At 67.0% G+C, this 16,342-nt stretch overlaps 1 protein-coding gene across 2 annotated transcripts; it reads left to right on the forward strand.

Moving 5' to 3' along the window:
- Positions 1-1,016: 1,016 nt before the first annotated feature.
- Positions 1,017-16,174, forward strand: PANK4 (pantothenate kinase 4 (inactive)). 2 transcript variants are annotated; one of them, XM_032301583.1, is made up of 19 exons: positions 1,017-1,175; positions 5,070-5,152; positions 5,467-5,681; positions 6,176-6,359; positions 6,608-6,700; positions 7,055-7,208; positions 7,295-7,476; positions 8,034-8,115; positions 8,625-8,725; positions 10,760-10,915; positions 11,565-11,677; positions 11,865-11,952; positions 13,005-13,156; positions 13,976-14,031; positions 14,154-14,203; positions 14,583-14,687; positions 15,004-15,104; positions 15,188-15,256; positions 15,703-16,174. In XM_032301583.1, the coding sequence occupies exons 1-19, from the start codon at positions 1,052-1,054 to the stop codon at positions 15,914-15,916; spliced, it is 2,322 nt and encodes a 773-aa protein (XP_032157474.1). In that variant the 5' UTR covers positions 1,017-1,051; the 3' UTR covers positions 15,917-16,174. The 2 variants fall into 2 exon arrangements, with proteins under 2 accessions (XP_032157474.1, XP_032157475.1); XM_032301584.1 differs by lacking the exon at positions 1,017-1,175 and adding an exon at positions 1,806-1,904.
- The last annotated feature ends 168 nt before the right edge of the window (positions 16,175-16,342 follow it).

Genomic DNA, 16,342 nt, shown 5'->3' on the forward strand with positions numbered 1-16,342 from the left:
GAGCTCCAGGCCTGCGTCCTCTGGGACCAGGCCCTCTGCACTCTTCCCCTCCAGGCATCCCCACCAGCCCCCCCACCCCTTCGAATATCTTCGAAGGCTGCTTCTCCCAGGCGGAAGTCCATGACCCCTCCCCCCATCACCCCCTGGAGCTCCCAGTTCCTGCGGCCCCACAGGCCTATACTCCAAAGGCCTTGCCAGGCGGCTGGAGACGGGTTCAACAGAGGCTGAGGTCCAGAGACACAAAGTAACCAGCCCAGAGTCACCTGGGAGTCCGTTGCCAAAGCCACCTTAGGGTCCCTCTGTCTGCCACCAACACCGTCTGGATTCTTTCCTAAAGCGCCTAGTGCCCCTGAGGGAGACGCATCCCTCAAGGGTCTCCCAGACATCAGAGGCTTCCCAGGGACGGGCCCTGCAACCCGTCCCGACCACCATCTGTACCCGCACTCCAGCTTCAGGAACCGTTTCAGCTAGTTCTCTGCAAATGCCTGTAGACTCTCCACTTTGCCAAAAGGCCAGGCAGGCTGCCGTGCTTTCTGCTGCACTCTCTGCAGACCTCACCATCAGAGTGAGTGTCCTCCCCACCTGCAGGCAGGTGCACCATCCACCCTGCACTGGTGGCGCCTGGACAACAGGGTCCCCGACACCCCCATTCCCATGGGGCTCTCGCAGCCCACAATCCTTCGCTCCTAGAGAGCCGGGCTGGTGGGTCCCACGCGCCTTGATTACAGCGGTACTCCTGGACAGAGGCAGGTCTTTGGAGCCCCAGGCACCTCCTCTGCACTAGCTCACAGCACTGAACGTCAGCGTCTGGCCAGCTCGCTGAAAGGGCAACAAAGACAACAGTCCAGACGTTTTGTGCGGGGCCAGCGGCCTTGGGGACTCTGGCTCAGGAGAGCCCAGTGGCCCTCCAGCCGCGGGGACCACAGGGGCGGGCGGGGAGGGGCAGGCCCGGACGTCTCATTAGCATAATATATGCGCGGGGGGGCGTTTAGCAGTCAAATATATGCGCATATATCTCCATAGATGATTAGGTTGGCCGGGCACATTCAAAATGGCGGAGTGTGGAGCGAGCGGCAGCGGGAGCAGCGGGGACAGCCTGGACAAGAGCATCACGCTGCCCCCCGACGAGATCTTCCGCAACCTGGAGAACGCCAAGCGCTTCGCCATTGACATTGGTAGCCGCGGGCGGGCGCCGGGAGTCGGGCGGCGCGCAGCGGGCGTGGGCGCCGGTGGCGGAGCCGGCGGGCCGGGGGCGGTGGCAAGGACGAAGGGCGGGGCGCGGGCCGCCGGCGCGCACAGCCTGTCGGACCTTGTAGTCCGCGGCCCGCCGGCGCCCGCGCTCGCCGTGGCGGCCGGACTACCACTCCCGGCAGGCGCTGCGCGGCCGCAGCGGGGCACGCCGGGGGTCGTAGTCCGGTGCAGAGAGGCGGGCGGCCCGGCAGCCCCTCGGTGGTCCATCTCCGTAGGGTCGGGCGCCGGGCGGGGCCTGTGCGGGCCGCGAGAGGGGCCCGGGGCCCGCCGTCTAGGCCGCGCCGAGGGTGGACGGCGGCCGGGCTCGGGCCGCTGGAGTCCTCTGAGGGCTGCCCGCCCGGGCCCAGCCCGAGCCCTCCCGCGGCCGCCTCAGCTCCCGGACGGCTGACATTTGGCGGGAGTTCGGAGGACCTGGACGTGGACCCGGGGGCCCTGGCTGGCGGCCTTCAGAAGCCTCCTTGTGCCGCGCGGCCCGCGGCGGTGCCCCAGGACCCCGCCCAGCCCCCGCCCCGCCTTGCTGCGCCGGCCAGCCCCAGCCCCAGCCCCAGCCCCAGCCCCAGCCCCTTACCCCGCCCTGGCGCCCCACACCTCCCAGCCGCCCCCGTCACGGCCGATGACGAAGTTGTTTCGGGTCCCCGGCTGTAAGCGGCCAGGTGGGCCCGGGTCCTGGGCGGCGCGCGCTCTGCGGCCCCGCCCGGGTCCGCGCAGGGATGGAAGGCCGTGTCCTGCTGCGGAGGACACCCGGAGCAGGCCAGGGCGGGCGCAGGCTCAGATCCTTGCGGCGTCCTCAGCTGGCTTGTGCCTGCCCGAAGCCGAGAGTGAGCGCTTGCCCGGCCCCAGCCACGGGTCACACGCTGACCTGTGGGAGCTGGGCAAGAGTGCTCCTCTCCTGGAAGGACTGGGGCGTCCTGGCAGCCCCGGGCGGCCCCTTGGAGCCGCGTGCATGGGATGCTTTTGCCACCTGCTGCTCCCGAGAGTCGCTCTACTGTCTGGGACTTGGGTGGGTGGGGGCGCGTCCTCCAGGAGGTGGGAGCCGTGGGGAGGCGGGGCTGGGTCCTGTGTTCTCAGCCTGCAGATGCCCGGGGTGGTGAGCAGCGCTGCTGTGGGGCCCTGACCTGGTGGCAGGTGTGCCAAGGAGCCCATATGGAGCCCGGCACAGGAGGAGCATGGGAGCTGATGAAACGTCCTGCCAGGGTGCATGTTGGGCTGGCGAGGGGAAGCTTAGAGGCCCGGCTTGGGGGTTCCCAAGCCAGGCTTCCCGGGAGGCCCCTCAGGACCCTCCTCTGTGTGTCTTTGGAGACCCGCCCATGACTCCAGGTGGCCGGGCCGTAGGGTGTGCGCCGTTGGGCATGCACCCAGTTTTGCAGCACGTATGCTGGGGTGCTGCTGCTTGGAGCGAGTCGGCACTTAGCGTTTCTGAGGTGCAGCCAGAATTGGCTGGCCACGGGGTTTACCTTTGATCTTCTGTGTGGCCCCCAGGGGCAGGTTGTAGCCACAGGACGCAGGCAGTCCAGGAAGGTGTCCTCCGGCGCCAGCCCAGGCGGGGCTCCTGGGCAGAGGACACTCGGGATATTTTTAGTGTCCGTGTTCATTTCCCCTCTTGGGAGGTTCGCTGGGTCTCGGTCCCGTGTCTGTGTTTCTCCAAAGGACACGGTCATTGTTCCAAAGGACAGACCTCTTGTGCGTTCCCAGGGCTGGTAGGAGGTCACCGCTCGGGTGCGGGTCCTCAGCCCTGAGTGCACCAGTCACCGTGCGTGCCTATAGTCTGCTTTAAAAATAGGTTTCTCCCACTTCCCTGGCCTCTCCAGGCCTCTTGGTCCAGCAGAGCTCGGCTGCTCTGTGTCCTCGGCAGGCCTTTCTCTCTCGGACGCTCATGTCAGCCGAGTGGGTTCCTCACTTGGAAAGCAGTGGGGACATTTTGTCAACACAGATTGGGGTGTCCCGCGCCCCTTGTTGCCCAAAATAGGAGGACAGGCCAAGAAGGCGGAGGAGAGGACGGCCCTGAGTCAGGCCCCGCGGGTCTGGGTGAGTGGGCAGGTCTTGGCTCGGGCTGGAGAAGGGACCCAAGGAGGCTGCTCTCATGGTCCGCTGCTCCCACGGTCCGCTGCTCCTGGCTCTGGACTGGGGAGGCTGCGGTGCCCGCCAGCGAGCCCAGGGCTGCGTGCATGGCCCCCCTTAGGCTTGACGTGCCACGACCTGTGGCTGGGAGCTGGGTTGGCATTCGCTAAATCCAGAGGATCCTGAGAGCAGATGAGCTCTCGGCCCTGCCTGCCCCTGCCCCTGCTCTGCTCTGTGAGCTCAGCCCGGTTCAGGCTGACAGCCCTGCTCTGCACGTCCCCACTCACCTCCTAGACCCCTGACTCTTCCCTCCCGAGGGGGTGTGGAGAGACGAGTCTGGGCTGCTGGGCATTGCCCCATGGGGGGCGCGTGGCGTGGGGCACACAGACCTGACTTCCCTCCCCCAAACCCCAACATTCATATTTGCTTGTGATTTAAAGCTCATCCAAAAAAGACACAACCTGAGACTGGGTTTCCGTGGCAGGGTGGAGGGGGCTCGTTTAGGGTCACTTTTTGAAAAGTCTCTCAAGGTGTATCTTCATCCCTTTGCATTGCTGGTCTTTTTAGGAAACAGTTAATTCAGAGCGAAGGACGCTCTGGGCCAGGCGGGGATTGGGGGCGGGGAGGACGGATAAGGAGGCTTAAGACCAAGTTCTCCCTCTAAAGCCCACGGTCTGGGGATGAGGGTAAGCCTGTGCCTGGGTGGCCTGAACAGGGCCCGCCAAGGGCAGGTCACTGCGGCCCTCGCAGGCCCGTGCACACTGCGGCCCTCGCAGGCCCGTCCACACTGCGGCGGGCTCCCCGCGCGTGCTCTCGGCAGCGGGTTTCTCTTCCCTGGGCCAGCTTCAGCCCCCAGATGTTTCCCGCCTCGCGTGTTTCTTGTATGTTCCCTTGGGATCCTGTCACAAAGCAGCGGTCAGAGATTAGCCTCAGCCTCCCCCTCACACAGGGCTCTGCCTCACCTGGGCCAGCCCACGGAGCCGGGCAGGTTTCGAAGCGGCTCTCAGCCCCGAGCCTCCCGAGCCGCCGCCTCCTCGTCATCCCCGGCGGTTGTGCACGGACCCACTGGCCGCCTCACTCCGCACACTCGGAAGTGACCGCCCAGGACGGCTTTTTAAGTGGCCCTGAAACGTGTTTCAGGCAAATAAAGCCTCTTCTGCTTCCCGATGCTGGGCTTCCCAGGGTGTTCACAAGGTCGGCTGGGAGGAGGAGGCCCCGCTGCCCCCCGTGTGGCCGCCCCGCCCAGAGCCGCGCTGCCCCCCCGTGTGGCCGCCCCGCCCAGAGCCCTGAGAGGGTACGCTGGTGAAAGCAGCCCCTCCTCTGCTCGTCCCCTCCGGGAGGATACTTTTGTTATCACTTCCCCGAGCCATCACGGCCGGCGGGGTGCGGGTCAGGGAAAGCTGTGTACTCGCCAGCTTCCTCTGTCGGGTCATTTTCACAATCGGAGTCTGAAACAGAGTTTTTCTGAACCACTCATGATCGCTGAGGCTTCCCGGAAACAGGACGCTTTCCTTCCTGCCCAGGACTGGATGCGGAGGGGCGGTGGACAGGCTCAGGCCTGGTGTGGTCTCAAAGACAGCGGAGTGTCTGGGTCTCCCGGTTGATGCCCTTCCTCTGCCCGGGGCCCTGCAGAGTGTCGGGCTCAAGTTACACCAAGTGCCTCAAGCACAGGACAGTGTGGCAGAGGAGACGGTGCGCAGAAGAGCCTCGGGCCCTCCCGTCCGGCTCCTGACTCTGCCCGTCTGTGTCTCCCCTGCCAGGGGGCTCGCTGACCAAGCTGGCCTACTACTCCACCGTGCAGCACAAAGTGGCCAGAGTGCGGTCCTTCGACTACTCGGGCAAGGTGAGCCGCCTGGCGGGCTGGGTGGGCTGGGTGGGCAGGCACCGCGGTGCTCCCTGCACGGTGCTCTCCTGGCCCCCCGCGCCCACCGCTCACCCCGTCGCTTAGCTTCCTGGATGTTCCTCATGTGAAAACCCCTCCCTGCTCCCTCGCTCGCCCCCTTCACCAGGGACCCCAGCAGGAGCACCCGCTGCCTCCCCGGCTCCACCTCCCACCGGAACCCCCTAGAGAGCTGGGCCTGTTCAGGGCCCTCACGTCCACGTCCTTCCCTCCCCGAGGGCAGCACGCGCACCCAGACCCCCGCCCTCTACCCGCAGGACGCAGAGCAGGACCACGAGCCGCCCTATGAGGTCTCTGTGCAGGAGGAGGTCACTGCCCGGCTGCACTTCGTCAAGTTCGAGAACACCTACATCGAAGCCTGCCTGGACTTCATCAAAGATCACCTCGTCAGCACGGAGACCAAGGTCATCCAGGCCACCGGGGGCGGGGCCTACAGGTTCAAGGACCTCATCGAAGAAAAGCTGCAGCTGAGGTCGGTGGGGGCCACAGGGGCTGCGGGAGAGCAGGGGCTGCTGGCCTCGGGTCTCGGGGTCGGGCTCTGAAGGGGCAAGGGTCTGAGCTGGGCTGGCATCAGGCTTCTGTTGGCCTAAGCCTAGGACGGCCTGGGTGGCCGAGGAGAGAAGGGGGCCCTGCTGCGGCGGCGGCGGCGGCGGCGGCACCCCCCGTCCCGCTGGGGCCGAGGTCCCTGACGCCTTCGCCCACGTGGGGAGTGAGGCTGGGGCCACGCGCGCGGCAGAGTTCCGCGTCTTCGGGTGCGGGCAGCTGGCCCGTCCAAAGCCGTTTGCCGGGCAGAGGGGAAGGGGCCGGTCTGAGTTGTGTCCGGGGCGTGTCTGGGAGCCATGCGTCCCTTGCGAGTGGGCGGCTGAGCGCGGCCAGGAGGGAGCCCTGGAGGGAGCCCTGGCCGGCCCAGCCTGAGCCGCCGCGCGCGGCAGAGGCGCTGTACCATCCCGGCTCTGTCCCTTGCAGAGTGGACAAGGAGGACGTGATGACATGCTTGATAAAAGGCTGCAACTTTGTGCTGAAGAACATCCCCCACGAGGCCTTTGTGTATCAGAAAGATTCCGACCCCGAGTTCCGATTCCAGACCAATCACCCCAACATCTTCCCGTATCTGCTGGTCAATATCGGCTCTGGAGTCTCTATTGTGAAGGTGACGCACGCTCTGGGGGTCGCACTTGTGGCAGCCGGGCAGGGGTCGCTGTCTGCTGGAGCCGGCCGGGTGCGGGGGCGTGGCCGCCTGGGGGACGCCAGCGTGGGCTGTCGGGGGCACGGCAGGCGGCCAGGTGCGGCCCTCAGGAATGGAGTTCCCGGTGTCTGGGCTGCCCTGAGCCCCCACGCCCCGTGAGCCGCAGGGTGGGGCCGGGCCCTGCTGACCGGCCTCCGGCACTGTGCGTGCAGGTGGAGACCGAGGACAGATTCGAGTGGGTCGGCGGTAGCTCCATCGGGGGCGGCACCTTCTGGGGACTTGGGGCTCTGCTCACCAAAACAAAGGTACTGCAGGGGCCGCAGAGAGATGCCGCGGGCTCTGCTCCGGGTCCTGGGTCCCAGACCATCTCAGGAGGGGGGTGGCAGCCGCGAGGCCCGAGGCTGGTGGCTGGGGGTCCGGCCAGGGACCCTGGGCCTCGTCCTGGCCGTGGTTCTTGGTCACTGCAGGATGGCCATCCATACTGCCGGTGTCGTCCGGGGCAGGGGGCGGCCAGTGGAGCCCTGACTGCCTCTCCTACGCTCAGCTTGACCCCCTTCCCGGACTCAGGAGGGCCTCCTGGCCTACCACGTGCCGCTCTGCGGGCTGCGGCAACGCTGGCAGTTCCCGCAGCACCCCCCTTCTGGCCCCCGTCCCCGCAGAAGTTCGACGAGCTGCTGCACTTGGCCTCCAAGGGCCAGCACAGGAACGTGGACATGCTGGTGCAGGACATCTACGGCGGGGCCCACCAGACCCTGGGGCTGGGCGGCAGCCTCATCGCCAGTAGCTTCGGGAAGTCCGCCATGGCCGACAGAGGTACCTGCTCCCCACAATGCCCTCTGCGTGCCGCCAGCCCCCTTGCGGCCCGCCCTGCCCAGCAGCGCCCACCTGTGCCCCCCCAGAGTTCTCCAAGGAGGACATGGCCAAGAGTCTGCTGCACATGATCAGCAACGACATCGGGCAGCTCGCCTGCCTCTACGCCAGGCTGCACGGCCTGGACAGGGTGTACTTCGGCGGGTTCTTCATCCGCGGCCACCCCGTCACCATGCGCACCATCACCTACAGCATCAACTTCTTCTCCAAGGTGACCCCGCGGGCCCCTGGAGCTGCCGCTCCTCCCAACCCTCCTCGACGCTCATTAGCTCGCCCTCCTGCCCTCCCTGATGCTCTGGTGCCAGCCCTCCGTGTCCTCAGAACCTGTCGACCAAAGGGCAGGGGGGCCCAGGGCAGGCTTTTCCTGGACCCTTGCCCCTTTGCCCTGGTGGGTTCCAGCACCAGGCGCCGTGGCCGTCTCAGAGTTGGTCACGGTGGCAGCGGTGGGCACGCGGCTGCCGTCTCCCCCGTGGATGAGCTGAGCTCGGAGACATCCTTCATTCCCCGGGACACTCTGGGCTGGGCCTGCGAGTGGGGTGGTTGGGTGGGTGTTAATTTTGTGGAAGAAGCTGGTCACTCTCTGATTTCTCCAAATGCCAAGCTTTTAGCTTCAGCCCTGAATGTGGTTTTGTGGACGAGTACATCGCGGACTTTTCGGGAAGCCTCTGCCACATAGGGAGGTGGACGGCGGGCGGCGGGTCGGTTCCGAGCTGCCCAGACTCCCCCTGTGGCGGTGAGGCCAGCTCAGACAGGGTCTTGCTGTGGCAGGGGGAGGTCCAGGCGCTGTTTCTGAGACACGAGGGCTACCTGGGAGCCATCGGAGCGTTTCTTAAAGGAGCAGAACAAGACAGTGAGTCCAGCGGCCGGGGTGACGTCGCGTCCCAGCAGTGTAGGGCACATGGGAGCAAGAAGCGGTGGAGGCTGTGGAAGTGGGTCTCTAACCTTCCCAGGAGGTGCCGGCCCACTGCCCTCACTCACCCTCTGGAGTCCAGCGCCCGCATGGTGGTCTCGGTGGGCCGGGGGGGGGTCGGGGCAGGAGCTGGCCCGGGGCAGACGGGGGCCGAGGCAGGGGCTGGCCCTCGGCAGCAGTCCTTCCTTCTTCCTGGGGGTCGTCTGTGCGTGACGAGGGCAAGGAACGCGCCTTGGCGGCCTGCCTGTTGAAGTCCACTTGGAGGGCGTGATGGGGAGGCGGGCTGCTCTAAGAAGCTTGGAAAGGGTTCAGTACTAGCGAGAGAGACCATGGTGCCACGGCCCCAGGCTCCCTTGGTGTTGTGGGGACCCTCTGTGGCGGTTGGGCCATGCTGGGGTGTGGGCACAGAGTGGTACCCCCGGGGTGACCCCTGGTTTTCTCCCGTCCAGACCCTAACCAGTACAGCTGGGGAGAGAACTATGCAGGCAGCTCCGGGCTGATGAGCTCGTCCCCAGAGCTCTGCCCGACGCAGCGGGCCAGGAGCGGCACCGTAAGTGCGGGGTTCTTGGTGGGGTCAGGTTCCGAGACCCCCTGTCCTGGCCACTGACCAACCGTGGACGATAAGAACAGGGGGGCTGGTTTCCCTCCTCAGGCCCCAGCAGTTCTGTGTTTTCCAAAAGTTCCACGGGAGCCCCAAGACCGTGCAGTGCAGGCCCCTGTTTGCAGGGAGCATACAGTGTGTGCTTCCGCGGTGCGGTGGGGCCACTGACAGCAGAACCAGGGTCGGCACCAACCTGGGCCCCTCCCGTAGACCATGTTCTCTGCCTGATGGTTTCAAACCTGCAGAGGCACAGAGTCTCTTGCCCTGGGAAGCTTCCTACCCATTGCTCGACCCCCAGCTGGGGAGACACCTGTGTGACTGGGCAGGGGCTCCTCTGTCCTGCTGAGCGGGCAAAGAGGGTCTCCCACCAGGACCAGTATCAGCCAGACACAGGACGCTGCCACTGTGGCCCGTACTGGGGAACTCACAGGCTTACTGAGGATGCCCCCCCAACTGGCTTGTCACTCTTGTAAGTCTCTGAGCACTTGGCAGAGCTCAGGCACCGGCCGGAGAGCCAGCTGGGGGAGTCCGGGCGGCCAGTCCGGGCACAGGGGTCAGATTGCCTCCTTCAGGACCGGCCTGCTGGCTTGTCGGATGCAACGCTGGTTTTCAGTTGTAGACGCAGGTTCTCTCACAAGTCGGCGTAAGCACCGTAAGAACACGGGATCTAATCATGACTTCCCCACGAGAACCCCTCCCGGGGCCCGCGCGCCGGCCCGGCCGTGCCAGTAGGTGGCAGGTGCAGGGTCTCTGCATCTTTGACCCCCGCTTCTGGTCTGAGGAGGCGCGACGTGGATTCCTGCCTCAGGGATCGCAAAGCCCAACGGACACGTGAGCGAGGAGGGCGAGCGTCGAGCTGGCGTGCGTGCCGGCTTGCTCCGCGCCTCACGCACCCGTCCTGCCGGGTCTCCGTGCGGCCTGCAAGGCAGGGGCAGGGTTCCCTTCACACACGGGCGTGCAGAGCCTACACAAGGCAAAGCTGAGGTTTGAGCTGCTTGTCGGCTGGACAGGTGCCCCGGACACCGGGCCGAGGCCCCGGAGGTGGGCGACCGTACACTTTCTTTCATCGCTGGAAATGCACCAGCTGTTTCCTGGCTGAACGCCCTGTGATTCAGGCACCGCGAGAGCCAGGGTGTCCCCAGGTGCAGGCACCCAGCTCAGAGCACGTCTGCCATTTGCCCTCCTGGCTTGCTGGTCTGGCCGCGGGCAGACGAGAGCGGAGTCGGGTGCGCGGCCGCAAGCAGGGAGAGGCTGCCAGGCTTGTGCCGAGTGAGGTGTGAGCACGTCTCCGGGGACCAGGGCTGGTGTGACACCAGCCTCGTCTGAGCAACATAAAACTTAAAAGCGCCAGGTGGCCGAGGGGCGGCTCCTCCGGAAATGACCAGAGCACGTGCTTATGGCCGGTCCTGGGTAGCACGTCGGGCGGGGAGGGTCCTACCCCTCGGCGTAGCCAGGGAGTTGGTTCCGGACACGGCATGCGTGGAGGGCACCCATGCTGTGGAGAGAAAGGAGGCAGCGTGGGAGCCTGGACTGCCTGCCCCACGGGGTCCCCGTGGCCTTGCTGTGGGTGTGGTACCACGGGAGTCACGGAACAAGGGCCGGCTGGGCAGAGAGGACCATGCCCACGGGGGCCGGAGTGGCAGAGACGGGGCCAGAAGTGCAGCCAGCGTGTGTGGGGAGAGCAGCGCATGCTGGTGCAGGCGTCCCCGGCCACAGGGCCACCCTGTCGCAGGAGCACCAGCACAGTCACTGGGAGGGACGTGGCCTCGGTGGGGTTGGGCCGACTCAGGATCCGGGGAGCCTGGCTCTGGGCGCCGAGGCCGGGAAGGGCTGCAAGGTGGGCAGGCGGGGCCCGGGACGAAGGGGCCTGTCCGCCCCGTCCTCGTCCGCTCCCCCCGAGGAGCTGCTGCTCAGACTGGCCCGAGGGGTCTCGGTCTTCCGGAACCGGCCGGCTGACGCGCGTGTCGCCTCTCCCCCTCCCAGTTTGACTTGCTGGAGATGGACCGGCTGGAGCGGCCGCTGGTCAACCTGCCCCTCCTTCTGGACCCTTCTTCCTACGTGCCTGACACGGTCGACCTGACGGACGACGCACCAGCCCGCAAGTACTGGCTCACCTGCTTCGAGGAGGCCCTGGACGGGGTGAGGGCTCGGGGCGGACCGGCCGCCCCCGGTGACGAGAGACGGGCGTCTCTGGAAACCGTGGGGCTTCCGAGGAGCAAGCGACAGTTGTGGGAGGGTTGGTCGGTGGCTGTGGGGTCTGAGTCGGACTTTGAGAGTTGATTCCTGTTTCTTGGGTGTAGGTGCGACCCCGTGGGCTTCGTGGGTCCGAAGCACCTGGGGCCGTGCCAGGTCGCCGCGCTGGTCCTGTGTTTGGGCAGAGGCACGCGGTTGACGCGGGGTCGGGGGCAATGGCGGTGGGACTCCAGGCCCCGGTGGGTTGCGTCTCGGGCCTTCCCGGCCCCTGCGAACGTCCTTTTCGGTCCTCACAGGCCTCCGGGCTCTGTCCTCTGAGTGAGGGGCCTCCAGGCTGGGACCTCGCTTGGCCTCCTAGGATGGTCCCAGGCCACCTGTCCCCCCGCCCCCCGCCCCCGGTGCCGCAGAAGCTCATCCCAGCTGATGTGGCTCTGATCCCCGGGTAGGGGCCAGCGGTGACCCCATTCCCACCCCACAGGGGAGAGCCCGGGACCCCGATCTCCAGCGGCCGTGGGCCTGTGTGTGGGGACGTGCTCGGACCACGGCCCTGGCCACGCAGAGGCCGGGGCCTTGCTAAGCGGCCTGTGCCCGGCAGGTGGTGAAACGTGCCGTGGCCAGCCAGCCAGGCTCAGCAGATGCGGCCGAGAGGGCCGAGAAGTTCCGGCAAAAGTACTGGGGCAAACTGCAGACGCTGCGGCATCAGCCGTTGTGAGTGTCCGCGCCGGGCTCCCGATAGCCACCCTGGGCACCGTGTGCCTCTGCCTGGCCTCCCCGCGCACCTGCTCCGCAGCTGCTTTGCCGCGAGGACGCTCTCCGGGGGCAGAGGCGGCGGCCGGGGGAGGCCGTATACTTGGTGGCCGACCCCCTGAGCTGCCTTCTTCCACCTCTTCCCCAGCGCCTACGGGACCCTGACCGTGCGCAGCCTTTTGGACACGAGGGAGCACTGTTTGAACGAGTTCAACTTCCCAGACCCCTACTCCAAAGTGAGTGCCGCCCCCCTGCGTGGGGTTGGTGCCTGCGAGGGGGGTGCGGGCAGCAGGGGGCAGGGGCGCAGCCTGGCCTGGCCTGGCCTGCCTGGTGCGAGCACTGGGTGGTCTCTCGGTGGGCGGTGCCTGTCTCTGGCCTGGTGGGGTCTGCGTCCGGCCTCAGGGTTGGCGTTTGTGGACAGCAGTCCTGCTTTCGCAGGTGACAAGCCGCCCGAGCCCACCAGCCAGCTGAGAGGTACCAGCCTCCTCGGACCGTTGTGCCCAGGAGGCCGTGTGCCCAGGGATGGCGGTCAGGGCTCCAAGCCAGTGCCGCATACCCGCCTCCTGCCTCCCTTGCCCTCAGACGGACTATCTGGGGATAGGGCGTGGGGCACCTGCGAGGGTCTGAGTCTCCCACCATAGCCCATCTCTGCCCTGCCTGGGGACACGGCACAAGCTCCTCGTGGCCGTGTCTGAGTGTGCGCCCCGAGGCTGTGGCTGTGTGCGCCCCGCGGCCATGACTGAGTGTTGGCCCCGTGGCCGTGGCTGAGTGTGCGCCCGCGCCCATGGCTGAGTGTGCGCCCCGCGGCCGTGTTTGAGTGTGCCCCCGCAGCCGTGGCTGACTGTGCCCCCGGGGCTGTGGCTGAGTGTGCGCCGGCGGCCGTGGCTGAGTGTGCGCCGGCGGCCGTGGCTGAGTGTGCGCCCACGGCCATGACTGAGTGTGCACCCCGCGGCCATGGCTGATTGTTGGCCCCACGGCCGTGGCTGAGTGTGCGCCCGCGGCCGCGGCTGAGTGTGCCCCCACGGCTGTGGCTGAGTGCGCCCCCGCGGCTGTGGCTGAGTGTGCGCCCGCGGCTGTGGCTGAGTGTGCGCCCGCAGCCGCGCTGTTCTCAGTAGCTGTCAGCATCCAGGGTTGCCAGAACGCCTGTGACAGCTGGGCATCCGTTCCCTCAGGGCGGCCTCGTGGGGACGTCCGCAGCGGGGCGCCCTCCCTCTGCCTGGTCCTCCGAGGGCCCGAGGGAGGCAGGGCCGTGCCTTCACGCCAACCAGCGACTCGCCTTTCCCCGCAGGTCAAGCAGAAGGAAAACGGAGTGGCGCTAAAGTGTTTCCCGAGGGTGATCCGCTGTCTGGATGCCTTGGGCTGGGAGGAGAGGCAGCTGGCCCTGGTGAAGGGGTTGCTGGCGGGGAACGTCTTCGACTGGGGAGCGAAAGCCGTCTCCGAGTAGGTGCTGCTGCCTTCACGGCCCCTCCACGCTTCAGCCCTGCCCCTGCCTGCTCACTCCATCTCGGGCTCAGGGCCACGGCCCGTCCTGTCCCCCTCGGCCACGTGCACTGCCCCAGCTCGGTCCCTGCGGAGGCGGCATGAGGGATGGGGTCCCGGTGCCCTGGCCCCAGGAGTGGGTGGCGGATTTCCTTCCTGGCTGCCCCGAGCCTGTTCAGAGCAGGCACATGGAGGGCTGGGCTGTGGGTTTGGGGCGTGATATTTTCAGATGTAGAAACCCAGATCTGGGCTTTGCACATTACGGTGGGAATCCAACCATACTTAACGGTTGAAACTGGGAGACGGAGGTGCTTTTCGAAGGAGCTCACAGACGCGGGTGGGAGCAGGTGGCCCAGGGGCCCCGAGGGAGCGGCACCCCCAGCCCAGCCCTGGGCCTCTTCCCTTGCTGGATGCTTGGTCTCCTGCCTGGTGTCCTGTCCTTGCCCTCACTGGGTCTACATTGAGAAGCGCCCTCGTGCCCTCCTTACCCTTGTCACTGGCTGTCCCTTTGAGTGGCATGTTGGGGCATGTGCCGGGCGAGGCTGGGGCTGACCCAGCGCCTTGCCGGAAGCTGCCACACACTCGGGACCCTCCACCCCTCACCCCGCCCCCAGCTCCCCCCCACGCCCCGCGTCCTGGAGCTCGTCCAGACTGCCACTGCTCTGGGGCCTGTGAGACTTGTGCGCTCCAGATCCTAGCGGGCTCAGCCCGTTTGGGCTCCACGGTGAATGCCGGAAGCTGAGGTTGGGGTTTTTGTGACTTGTTTTCTCCGCCGTGCAGCGTTCTCGAGTCTGACCCCCAGTTTGGCTTCGAGGAAGCGAAGATGAAGCTGCAAGGTAGGGGCTCCCGTCCGCGCTGGGACTTCGCCCTGCAGGGGAGGGAAGGAGCGAGGGCACGGCTGCTGGAGGGGAGCGGGCCTGCCGGGGCTGGGGTGGCTGACTGGCTCCGTGTCCCACAGAGCGGCCGTGGCTCGTGGACTCCTACAGCAAGTGGCTTCAGAGGCTGAAGGTACACACCACCGCCCCTGCCTCTGCCCCAGGGCCAGGCCGGGCTCTCGAGGCCCCGGGGGAGGAGGATGGGCACAGGACGGGGCACGGGGCCACTCCAGGGCGGTGCACCGAGGGCCCCCCCCGGAGGCGGACGCCGCGGCCCCGCTCCCCCAGCCACTGCCCCCTGCAGGCTCTGCTGGTTAGGTCGGTGGCCGCGGCTCAGAGGTCATTGGGGACACAGTTCTGGAAGAGCCACAGGCGCGTCCCGCCCCCCGCACCCCAGCACCTGCGGGAGCCAGCAGCCCTCGGCCTCGGCCCGCGGGGAGCGTGGAGTACGGAGGGTCTGCAACGCTTGGACGCACCTGTTCCCGACTGAACGTCCTGGTTTTGTCTTACAGGGGCCCCCTCACAAATGTGCCTTAATTTTCGCAGATAACAGTGGAATAGACGTCATTTTGGGAGTCTTCCCCTTTGTCAGGGAGCTTCTCTCTAGAGGGACGGAGGTGAGCGTCCAGGCCGCGGCGGGACCCCTGCCCTGGGCCCGCCACTCGCAGTGGGGTTGGCGCCGCCGTGGCCTCTGTGGGGCAGGTAGGTTCGGGTGAGGCTCCTCACACCACGGACCTCGGGTCAGCCCGACCACAGTGTTCTGGGGCCGTCTTCGTCCCGACCCAGGAGCCGGCCCTCCTGGAGGCCAGCGAGCAGTGAGAGGTCGTCGGGGTCGCGCCGCTCGTGGCAGCCCCGGGTGGGTGGGCAGACAGCGCTGGCTCGGCGCCAGGTGGCGGCCGAGGTCCCTACAAAGCTCGGGGCGTCCCGCCGCAGGTCATCCTGGCGTGCAACTCGGGACCTGCCTTGAATGACGTCACCTACTGCGAGTCCCTCATCGTGGCCGAGCGCATTGCGGCCATGGACCCCGTCGTCCAGTAAGCTAGCCGGGAGCCCGGGGTCTGCGTGGAGAGGTGGGGGCACGGCGGGAGGGGTGCCGACTGGTCCCTGTGCTCTGCAGCTCGGCGCTCAGGGAGGAGAGACTGCTGCTGACGCAGACGGGCTCCAGCTCCCCGTGTCTGGACCTCAGGTACCCCGAGGCACCTCCGTGCCCGCCCCTGGCCTCCCTGTGTGCCGCAGAAGGCCGCAGCCCCTCGGTGGGGCCCCAGGCGGACGGGCCCCATCTGGTGAGAGAGGCAGACACCCCCGAGGCTCCTTGGCGCTGATGACCGGGTCACCGCACTGGTGTTTCAGGCCCTGGGGATCCTAGAGCGGGAGAACCGGGCACTGGGAGCCGGCTGGGGCCAGAGCAACTCTCGGGGCTGACCCCCTCCCTTTCCGGGGCTGCTGCCAACCAGGAAAGAGGATTTCATCACGGAGAGAAGCGGCGTCGGGCCCAGGGGTGGGGGCTCCCCAGGCATCCCTGTCAGTTACTGCCCTTTAGGGACACAGGGCATGGCGTCTCCCGGGGGACAGCTCAGTGCAGGGGTAAGGCGCCACCATTCCCCCCCCTCACAGCCCCCTCCCTCCCCACAGCCGCCTGGACAAGGGACTGGCCGTGCTGGTGCGGGAGCGAGGCGCGGACCTGGTGGTGATCGAGGGCATGGGCCGGGCCGTCCACACCAACTACCACGCGGCCCTGCGCTGCGAGAGCCTCAAGCTGGCCGTCATCAAGAACTCCTGGCTGGCCGAGCGGCTGGGCGGCCGGCTCTTCAGTGTCATCTTCAAGTACGAGGTTCCGGCCGAGTGAGGCGCCGGCCCCGCCGGGCAGCTCTGTTCGGCGCTTGTCAGGGACGTGCTCCGACCGCGGCAGGGAAACCGAGTTCCAAGCAGAGCGTTCGTGTCGCGCACCTGGGACAGGAGCAGGGGCCAGGCGTGGCCGGGCGCGAGCGTGCGCCGTCGGGTCTCTGTGATGCTGCCACGTTTGTGCTGGGAGACGCAGCTTGTCCAGTGAGACATGCGTATTGGAATATATTTAACTGTGAAATAATCTTTTATACACACACGTGTACAGATGTAAATCCGCGCTCATGTCTCCAGCAGGTCAGCGGGAGCTCGGGGCGCCCAGAGAGAGCCCGCGGTGTCGTCCGGCCGCGCCGGGTGCTCTCAAGACAGCGGGCCCCATGAGCCCCGCCCTGGGTGGCCGCGAGTAGGGTCTTCCCTCCGCTTACTGCTG

The sequence above is a fragment of the Mustela erminea genome, chromosome 10, assembly GCF_009829155.1.
Source record: "Mustela erminea isolate mMusErm1 chromosome 10, mMusErm1.Pri, whole genome shotgun sequence".
Classification (NCBI taxonomy): domain Eukaryota; kingdom Metazoa; phylum Chordata; class Mammalia; order Carnivora; family Mustelidae; genus Mustela; species Mustela erminea.